Source organism: Crocodylus porosus, unplaced genomic scaffold (genome assembly GCF_001723895.1).
Source record: "Crocodylus porosus isolate Cpor-Errol unplaced genomic scaffold, CroPor_comp1, whole genome shotgun sequence".
Taxonomy (NCBI): domain Eukaryota; kingdom Metazoa; phylum Chordata; order Crocodylia; family Crocodylidae; genus Crocodylus; species Crocodylus porosus.
Window position 1 is genome coordinate 1350814 of NW_017728904.1, and position 9500 is coordinate 1360313.

Genomic DNA, 9500 nt, shown 5'->3' on the forward strand with positions numbered 1-9500 from the left:
GCGGCCAGCCGGGGCCGCCATGGAGCCGTGGGCGCTGCTGCCGGTCGTCTGCACCACCTGCTCGCTCGCCATGTTCGCCACCGGCCTGTGAGCACCGCCGGGGGAGGGGCACGGGTGGGGGGCCAAGCCATCCTCCCCGGGGCCGGCAGCCCTGCCCGCACGCCCCGCGCCCCAGCGCTCCGGTGTCCCGCAGGTCGGACTTGCGCCAGATGGTCGCGACGCGCAGCGTGGAGCACATCCCTTTCCTGCCCTTCCTCACCACCGACGTCAAGTACGTGCACCCGGGCGCGCGCCCGCTGCAGGGCACTGGGGCGGCAGGGCCGGTGCCCCCGCGCAGGTAACGCCGCCCCCTCCTCCCGCAGCAACCTGAGCTGGCTGAGCTACGGCTGCCTGAAGCAGGACTGGACCCTGATTGCTGTGAACACCGTGGGCGCCGCGCTGCAGACCCTCTACATCCTCGTCTACTTCTACTTCAGCCCCGAGAAGGTGCTGGGCTGCTCCGTCCCCCGGGGCGGGGGTGCCCGAGGGGGTGCGTGCACCTGCCCTGACTGCCGTCTTCCTCCCCTGCACAGCGCCGCGTGCTGCTGTGGAGCCTGGCCCTGCTCGGCCTGCTGGTGCTGGGTTACTGCTACTTCAGCCTCCTGGTGCCGGACCTGGACACGCGCCTAACGCGCCTGGGGCTCTTCTGCAGCACCTTCACCATCAGCATGTACCTCTCGCCTCTGGCAGACCTGGTGCGTGGGCAGCGAGGGGTGGGAGCAGGGCACGGGGCGCTGGGCCTGGCTCAGAGCAACCCAGGACCAAGAGGCTGCCGCACAGTGGGGTAAGGCCCAGGCCTCCCTGTGCTGGCTGCAGCCCCCGTGTTCCCACAGGCCAAGATTATCCGGACCAGGTCAACCCAGTGCCTGTCCTTCTCCCTGACCGTGGCCACCTTCTTGGCTTCCACCAGCTGGACGCTGTACGGCCTCCAGCTGCATGACCTCTACATCATGGTGAGTATGCAGGTGCTAGGGTGGGGGCTGCTCCCTCAAATCCCAGCTGCAGGGGTCACGTCCCCAGGGGGTGCTTGTGTCCTGCCACCCCTTTCCCCCATTGCTGCCTTGTGATCGGACTTGGGCAATGGGCATTGATTTCAATTAATGAGATGCCATGGGCCAATAAAGCCCCTAGCGATGCAGCTGACAGAGCAGCAGCCAGGTGCCCCCGGGTCACCACGTGGATCTGTGTTCTCCCACCAGGTCCCCAACATGCCTGGGATTGTCACCAGCCTGCTGCGGTTCTGGCTGTTCTGGCAGTACCCCCCAAGTCTGGACAAGCCATACAAATCCCTGCAGGCCTGAGGCAAGGCAGGACTGCGCCATTCCTGGCCTGGGGACAGACGGAGCCGCACTGAGCCCATGACAAGTGCTGAGCCCACTTCACCCCAACCCCGGGTGTTAAGTAATGAAGGAGAAGGGACCCATCCCCCACTGTGATTCCACCCTGGAAAAGCTGCATCTTCCACCCATTCCAGCCAAAGACCCCCCACCACACACACTGCACAGCCACTGCCAGGTGCCGCAGTGGGCCTGGGGTCCTGAGCATGTAAGGCTGCACCAGCACCCCCTTGGTGATGGTCAGCTCCCCTCCCACTTCCACCCCCTGCTCTGGGCGGTGCTCCCAGGAGAGGTGCGGGGGAGCCAGGCAGGCTTCAGGGGGCTACGCTGCTCTCCACCGGATGCCTTGGGTTGTACCTGTTTTTACACAGTTAAAAGTGCCTTTCAATAAATCAGAGCCACTTCCTGGCATGTGGAACCTGCTTCCTTGTCCCCTAGATCTGCCCTCCTGGGGACACACAGCTGCCATGACTTGGGTGCGGCAGATGTGGGGAGGACAGGATACCTGGGGTGAAGTGGACAACGGGCTGAAGCCCAGTGGCTCGCAAGGGTGGGCAGTGCTGGCTGCTGCATGGCAGGCTGAGCAGCACCGCGGTGTACCACACCCTCCTGGCAGGGCTTGCTGCAAACTAATAATGCAGCCACGTTGCAATCAATTTGCCTCTCAATCGAATGAGCTCCCAGCCAGCAGAGATCAAACCAAGGTCATGCCCGGGCTCTAATCAAACTCAATTAAAGCATTCACAGCAATGGGCACGAAGCGGGCAAGTGAGCCGGGTAGAAGCCAGTTCAGATCCCATGGTTGCACAATGTCAGCCAGATCCTAGCAGAACAACCGCCCTGCATCTGCGGGGAGGCCCCGCCAGTTCCCAGACACCCATCCGCCGCCGGCCCCGCAGGGCTCCTTGGTCTGGTAAACACCCTACCTCCACACAGCGTGTGCGCGGCTTCATGCAGACGCTCCCACTCCCCAGCCCAGGGAGGAGTCATGGGAGCCTTGGCTGGGAGGCAGCAACATGTGCAGGGCTGTTTCTACTAGACTCGCACCTTGGTGAAGGGTGGAGGGGGATGACCCCAGCCTGCCAGGGTCAGTGGGCAAGGCTAAGATCAGCCTCCCTCAGGCAGCCTCAGGACAGTGGCAGCAACCCAAAGGGGCTGTGTTACCTGGACCTCAGAGGGGTCTTGGAGGTTGTGAAGCGCGTGCCTGAGGCAGGGCCCAGCCAGGTAGAGAAGGCAGCTTGCCCTGTAGTCACGTGGCATGCCCTGAGAACATTGTCTCCACTGGTGGTTGCAGGCCCAGCTCTTCCCAAGCACACGCACCTGTGCCAAGCCTGGGAGAAGCTTGGGACTCACCAGCAGGTTTCATAGATACAGCTGGGACCCCCTCCCCAGGGAGGCAGGTACTACTTGCTTCTCATCCACTCCCAGTGGAGCCAATACCTCTGCACAGCTACTCCTTGCTGAGCTCAGCATTCCTGCTCAGGTCCACAGGCCTAGGAGTGGAGGTGAGCTGGGTTGCCTGGATACACCAGTGAGGGCCCAAAACCCAGTGCTCGCACATCACAGAGCCCTGAAGGTGCCTCTCCCATCACAGGGGTGAGCATGGATGCCTCTCTGAACCCCCAGCACCAATACTGGGAACTGTGACCCTTCCCTGGGCTCAGCAAGAGGCAGAGGAGCAGGGACAGTAAGGCAGGGGCAGCAGGCCCAGGTCCTTGCGAGGCAAACCCAGGAAAGAGCCTGCTCCCATGTAAGGGCAAGGGCCACAGCCCCTCAGGCAGCACTGTGGGCTGGGGAATCTCCTCTGCCTGCTGCACATCACACCCAGCATGCATCAGAGAGCCTGCAGCCAAGAGCTGCTGTGCAGGGGGAGCCAGCACCTGGAAGGCTGCTGCAAGGGGACCCTGGGAACCCCAGGGCAAAGACCCAGGCCTGTCACTTAGCTGAGCGCTGCCCTTAACAAAGGGCTGAGTGCAGGTGCAGCCACAGGAAGGACCTGCCTCACTGGCATTCTTGCTCAGGAAACAGCTAATTAGCCACTCCTGCTAATTAGCGCAATTCCTCCCTCCCGATACCAACAGCTCCTTCTGCAGAAGGATGCGCATCCAGTAATTAAGAACAAGAAAGTCCTTGGGCTGGTATGCGAGAAACTTAGGGAGCCTGCCAGGGGGGCAGGTCCCAACCTGTGTCAGGCACCAGCACCACCCACCTGGCTGGGGAGCCATGTGGGCCGTCCTGCCTGTGTCAGGGCAGGATAGACCCAGGGACGAAGCCCATGGGGCCAAGGCTGCAGCTCCTCAGGGAGATGGGCCCCACTGGTAGCACCCCTCAGCAGTGGCTGGAGAAAGAGCAGCCAGCCAAGCCATCCCACTGCAAGGGCAAGGACAAGCTACAGTGCACAACCTCCATGGAGAGCTCCACCAGGCCCGGCCCAGCAGCGCTGCCAGGTCCACTCTGCCTCCTCCCCATGGCTTCTCGAGCTCACAGGAAATAGGAATCCTCCCCACTTCCCTGGGCTTTTCCCACGAGGCTGTGAGGAGCCCATGGCACCCAGCCCTGGGCATTACCCTGCTCCACAAGCAGCACTTGGCACCCGAGTGGGAAAGAACGTGCTTATCCCAGTCCCCTAATGAGAGTCCTAGGCCCCAGCTGCTGCCCCACGGATATAAAACCTGGTGGCTCAAGCAATCAGAGAAAGAGAGAAGAATCAAAGGCAGGGCAGGTTTTTTGTGGCCCTGGTGACACATACAAGCAGGGGAGTTATGCTGCAGGGGAATGCCTGGGCCTCACGTACATCGGGCACCTGGCAAGGCCTTCCCAGCTGAGCATCAGATGTGCAGAGTCAGCCAGGCCGGGGGATTCCTAGGAGAGCCCAGAATCTCCCTGCCTGTTAAGAACAGCCCCAGGATCCTTGCCAACCCAGGGCCTGACTGACTGCCCCAGCACACCTGAGCCAGCAGCACCGTGCTCAGCAGCACTGCACCAAAGCTGCAGCCAGACACTGACTCAGAGGCAAGAGCACCAGCCAGTGAGTCACCAGGGCTGCCCTGAGGGACCCTGGGGCTTCCCCAGGCCCAGGCTGTTTCCAAACGTAACCCGACCCTCACAGGCCTGCAGGCGCATGGGGCTCTTGAAGCCGGCAGTGCTGCCCTGGCCCCTAGGCCCTGCTTGGTACCTGCAGGAAGCCATGGTGACTCAGCTGCAGGCACCAGCCTACACCCCAGCACCAGCCACTGCTCCCCAGAGCCACCAGCAAGGCTCAGGCTCAGTCACCAATGCTTTATTGTGCTCGTCAGGAGGTCCCAGGTGCATCATTGCGGACAGGCCCCGCTCCACGCTAGGGTCAGAACTGCAGGCCGTGCTGGCTCAGGTCCGCTTTGGCCTCTTGTATCTGCTGCTGGAGCTCCCTGGCCGCCGCCTCGCAGTCATTGAATGTGGCCACGCGGTAGCCCACAGTCGCCAGGGAGTAGCAGCCAAATGCCACCAGCAGGTATGCGGGGAAGGGCCACAGCACCTGGTGCAAAGGCTCGGGCAGGTGCGGGCCCAGCGGGGCCCAGGCTAGGGCAGCCCAGGCAGTGCCCAGCAGGGCCAGGCTGCACAGCCACTGTGCCAGCTTCGTCATGGCGGGTGGGGGCACCGGGCAGCTGCGAGGGACAAACGATAGGTAAGGGACTGCCTGGCTGTGCACCCCCCAGCACAGCACCCCAGGCCCCCGGAATCGGGCCCATAATCCCCACCATGGCCCGGGCTGAGCCCATCCTTCCTCCACCAAGGCAGTCTGGTTCCCCCCCTGCCGGGCCCATCCCATCCCCCTCCTCCTCCTCCTCCTCCTCCTCCCCAGGATCGGTCCCCCTGGGTCAGGCTCATCCACCCCGGGATCGGGATCGGGATCGGGATCGGGATCGGGCCCCTCCCCGCCCCCGGCGCGGCGCCCACCTAGGACAGCCCCAGCAGCTCCCGCCCGTCGCAGACCTGACGTTCTGCTGGCGCGTCACCGGCAACTCCGCGCATGCTCCGCGCGCAGCCTGCCGGGAGTTGTAGTTCCAGGCCGGGAACCCCCCGGCCACGGAGCCGCAGGAAGCCGCAGCAGGAAGCACCTGGCTTCCGGCCCCGGCTGCTGGGGAGTGCGGGGCCAGGGCGCTTGCGAGGGCAAAGCAGAGCCTGCCCTTCCTCCCCAGCCGGGGCCGCGGGGACGGCAGAGCAAGCCCCGAGCAGCCCATGGAACCGCGGCGGCAGGGTCTGGCCCAGGCCATTGCTGCACCGCCGAGGCCGCCCCGGAGCCGTGCCTGCTCGGGCTCCTGGCCTCGGCCCCCGTATTGCCAGCAGCTCCCAGCCTGCATCCCATGCACCCCCTGTACCGCGTCCCCCTGCCCGGCCGTGACAGCCGGGCTGGGAACGTGCTAGAGGAATGGGGTGGGGCTGCGCCTTTGTTCTCTTGCCAAGCGCCCAGGGCTGCTGAGCCGAGCCGGCGCAGCCATGTTGTAGGCCAGGCCAGCAGCTGGAGGGAAGTGGGCCCACGGCCAGCCAGCAGTGCTGGGGGCAGGCAGCCTGGATCCAGAGGCAGGGGTGGCTATTGCCTGGCATTAGGATCTGGCACTGGGGCCTCCACTGCCATGGTGCAGGCAGGACACCAGCCCCAAACAGCAGCTGAGTGCCCTTGGCCCAGCACAACCAGCCACGTGCTCCCTGCTGGAGCCAGAGCCTGCTCCTACCTGCCTGGCCCTGCTGGGATTTTCCTTGCGGTGCAGGCCTAGACAGACGCTGTCAGCACATTCTCACTCCCAAGAGCTCCACAGCAGACAGCCCTCACCCGGCCTTGCTCCCCCACTGAATCACTGTCTGCTGTCATAGCTGGGCACACAAGAGCCTGGGTCCCCCACGTGCTACCCAGGCCAGGCTCGGGTCCACCCTGCCCCCCACCCTGGGCTCCAGGAGCGGGGAGGAAGGCAGGGTGTCCACTAGCCCAGCAGCCCCACGCTGAGCTCAGCCCTGCCCAAGTGGGGCCATTAATCCCAACAGCCCTGGTAGGCTGAGCACAGATTAGTGCCATCCCTGTCCTGCTGGTTTAGCCAAGAGCCTGGGGCCAGCGCTGAGTCAGCCAGCAGCTGCCCCCAGACCCAAGCTGCTGTGCTCCCTTCAGCGCACTAAGTGTTACTGAGCTTGGCTTGAGGACTGTGGCCAGTCTCTGAGGCAGCACAGCATTTGCCACAACTCGCAGCGCAGAAACTGGTAACGCCAAGAGATGCCCTGGGGGGAGGCAGTGGGAACGGCCGCAATGCCTTGAGACTGACAGCCTATAAACATGAAAGGCAGCGGCTTGGGGAGGTGGCAGCCTGCCCTTCCTCAGAGGCACCAGGGTGCCATGTGCCTTGGGAACAGCCAGTGACCAATGCTCCTTGGGCAAGACCAACTGCCTGGGTCCTTCTGCCACATGGCCTCTGCTGCCCCTCTTCCCCCATAAGGGAGCTCCATCTAGGCAAGGAGGGCTCCAAGGGGTCAGGCAGTGCAAAGGCAGCATCTGCCAGAAGGTGCTGCCTGCTACTGGAGCAGCAGAAGCTACCAGGGCCACGATGGCAGGGGGCAGAGGGAGCACAGCATTGCCCATACTTACCCTGGTGCCATGGTGCTGCCCCTCTGGGCTGTGGCTGACTCCAGTTCCCCAGTGCCAACAGCATTTGCCTGTGCCACAGCTCCACCTCCTGGGGGCAGCTGGCACTGCTGGAGTCGAGGCAGTCCCATTGGCACCACCCGGGCCTGTGTTTGACCAGCACAGCCTGCTGTAGCCTGGCCCTTCTCCCTGGGGGCATCCCCTGCATGAGCATGGGGAGAGGCAGCAAGGGCACAACCATGCAGTGGGGAAGGGAGACAGGGGGAGGAGAGGGCGTGCCCCCCCCCCCACACGGTCCAAGGAGATCCAGGGAGACGGGGCCTCAAGGAGCTGCTGGCAAGAAGGTACAAACAAGCTGCTTTATTGGTCACTGCAGAGTCCTGGGCTGACCAGGTGGCTGCCCCCACTGTCCCCCAGAGGGCCAGGGGCATCAGTTCCTCTTCTTGCCTTTGCCAACAGTCTTGGTGGGCACGACCACGGGGGCGGAGGACTGGTAGAGCGTGGAGGAGATCTTGTTGATGTAGTAGAGGTCAACCATGGAGAAGATGAGGCTGGGAGGGGAGAGCAGAAAGGAGTTGGCAATATACCCCTACCTCCAGACAGGGCATGTCATGTTGCCCATGGGGAGGGACACAAGCCTCCGAGGCCAAGCTGGGGCTCCCAGGCCAAGACCAGGCCCAAGCCACATGTGGGTGCATCACTCCACAGCTGTGGCTGAAGCCCTATTCTTCCTGCAGCACTGTGCCAGCCCCTGCTGCCGCGCTGAGCAGCCCCGGGGTCTAGCCCTGCTTGGCAATGCTGCCCTCCCCATCGCCCGCTGGGAACAGCCTGACCCTCCGCTCCAGCAGCGCCTCAGGGGCAAAGCCTCCCAGAAGCAAGCACAGCCCATTAGGATGCTTCTGAAGCACTCTCAGAGGCAGGGCCAGGCAACAGGGCTCAGCAAGCTGCTATCCAACCCCCCTGCACTGGCAGTGCCCTGTGTACCCCCTGCCAAGACAGGCTGTGCACTCACCAAGTGGTCACACAGACCCTGTGGATGAGGCCGGAGGCGAAGAGAGCAAGCAGGAGGCACACGAGGACTGCGGGGGAGAGAAGGGGAGTCATTCAGGGATGCTGGGCAGGGAGAGGTTGAGGCCCGAGGTGGTAAGGGCAGGATGGCGGGACCCGCTCCCAGAGGCAGAAAGCCGCAAGAGGGGCAGTGTGGTACGCACCCCCACTGCAGAGCCCGTTGGGCCCTGGGAGGAGCAGCCGGCAGACCTCCAGGGCAGGGGTGGGCACATGGGGCAGCCCGCAAACCCAGCGCAGAGCCAGTCCCAGCATCTCCAGAGGCATCAGTACCCCCCGCCCCCATTGCTGCATTAGCTCCCTCCAGCTGTGGGAACTTACTCTCGGGGAAAATCTTGGCCTGGAAGCCCTTGCCGAAGATCAGGCTCTCCAGGTTGTTGAAGGCCTGGGCTGAGCTAAGGAAAGGAGCAGGAGGATGGTGCAGCGCATCATACACCCCTCCCTCTGCCTGACGCCGGGGGCCAAGGATACAGTGACACCCCCCTGGGCAGCCAAGGACCTGGGGACCTCCCTGCCCCAGGGCCAAGGATGCGTGACCCCCACCCCAGGGCGGAGGATACGGTGAGGGAGCAGAAGAAGAGCGCGGAGCCCAGCAGGCCGCCCTGGATGGTCAGCCACTCGGAGGACGCCAACTGCTTGCTGTACATCTGCATCCCCGCGAACAGCAGTAGCGACAGCAGCGACGACAGCGCCAGTGACATGCCGGTGCCCACGGCTGCGGGGACCACGCACGGGTCACCGGGGGTGCCCAACACCCGGGCCTGGCGGCTCGGAGCCGGCCGGCAGCGCTCGGGCGCCCCCACGCATGTCCGCCCCACGGCCCCGGTTCACGCCCCCACGCGTGTCGCCCCATGGGCTCGCCCCACGCGGGCCCGGCCCCACGTGTCCCCCGCGCGGGCCCCCCTGAAACACGTCACGGGGTCCCCGTTACCCATGATCCCTCTCGAGGCGCCCCCGGCGCGTCCGCCCCGAAACTCCGAGCGGCCGGCGCGGGTTGCGGCACATGCGCAGTGTGCTCCCCTCCCGCGGGGCAGCACTACGCAGGCGCGCCGGGGCCGGCCGATCGGGAAGGGACACGGCAGCGCTGGCGCGCCCAGACCTCTACGCAGGCGCAGCCGGGGGCGGCTGGCGAGAGCGGGCACCGCCTGGCGGCCGCGCGGCGTCACTGCAACTGGCGGCGTGAGCCGCGGCGCCCCCTGGAGAGCGAGAGCGGGAATAGCAGCCGCCCCAGCCCTGTGCCCCGGGGCCCTGGTGCGGGATCGGGATCGGGATCGGGGCCCCCGGGCTGGCACCGCCGCGCTTGCCTCGGGCGCACGGGGCTCGGCGGCAACGCCCTGGGCCCGGGGCTCGGGCGGGCCTCGCCGTGCAAGGGGCGCGGGGCCGGATCGGGGCCGCCCGCTTCTCTCCTGACCGGTGCCAGCGGCCCGTGTCAGAGCTGCCAGTCAGATCGG

At 65.1% G+C, this 9500-nt stretch overlaps 3 protein-coding genes across 3 annotated transcripts; 1 reads left to right on the top strand and 2 right to left on the bottom strand.

Annotated features, from left to right (window-relative positions):
- The first annotated feature begins 6 nt into the window (after nucleotides 1-6).
- On the top strand, nucleotides 7-1794 carry SLC50A1 (solute carrier family 50 member 1). Its single transcript, XM_019556855.1, has 6 exons — nucleotides 7-87; nucleotides 194-271; nucleotides 363-486; nucleotides 573-734; nucleotides 873-992; nucleotides 1239-1794. Exons 1-6 carry the CDS (start codon nucleotides 20-22, stop codon nucleotides 1338-1340), a joined length of 654 nt encoding a protein of 217 aa, XP_019412400.1. The 5' UTR covers nucleotides 7-19; the 3' UTR covers nucleotides 1341-1794.
- Nucleotides 1795-4640: 2846 nt separating this feature from the next.
- Nucleotides 4641-5410, bottom strand: DPM3 (dolichyl-phosphate mannosyltransferase subunit 3). Its single transcript, XM_019556856.1, has 2 exons — nucleotides 5313-5410; nucleotides 4641-5020 (listed from the first exon to the last, which is right to left on the bottom strand). Exon 2 carries the CDS (start codon nucleotides 4996-4998, stop codon nucleotides 4720-4722), a length of 279 nt encoding a protein of 92 aa, XP_019412401.1. The 5' UTR covers nucleotides 4999-5020; nucleotides 5313-5410; the 3' UTR covers nucleotides 4641-4719.
- Nucleotides 5411-7315: 1905 nt separating this feature from the next.
- Nucleotides 7316-9080, bottom strand: KRTCAP2 (keratinocyte associated protein 2). The gene is made up of 5 exons (XM_019556857.1): nucleotides 8981-9080; nucleotides 8610-8764; nucleotides 8371-8434; nucleotides 7997-8063; nucleotides 7316-7535 (listed from the first exon to the last, which is right to left on the bottom strand). The coding sequence occupies exons 1-5, from the start codon at nucleotides 8982-8984 to the stop codon at nucleotides 7415-7417; spliced, it is 411 nt and encodes a 136-aa protein (XP_019412402.1). The 5' UTR covers nucleotides 8985-9080; the 3' UTR covers nucleotides 7316-7414.
- Nucleotides 9081-9500: the final 420 nt, after the last annotated feature.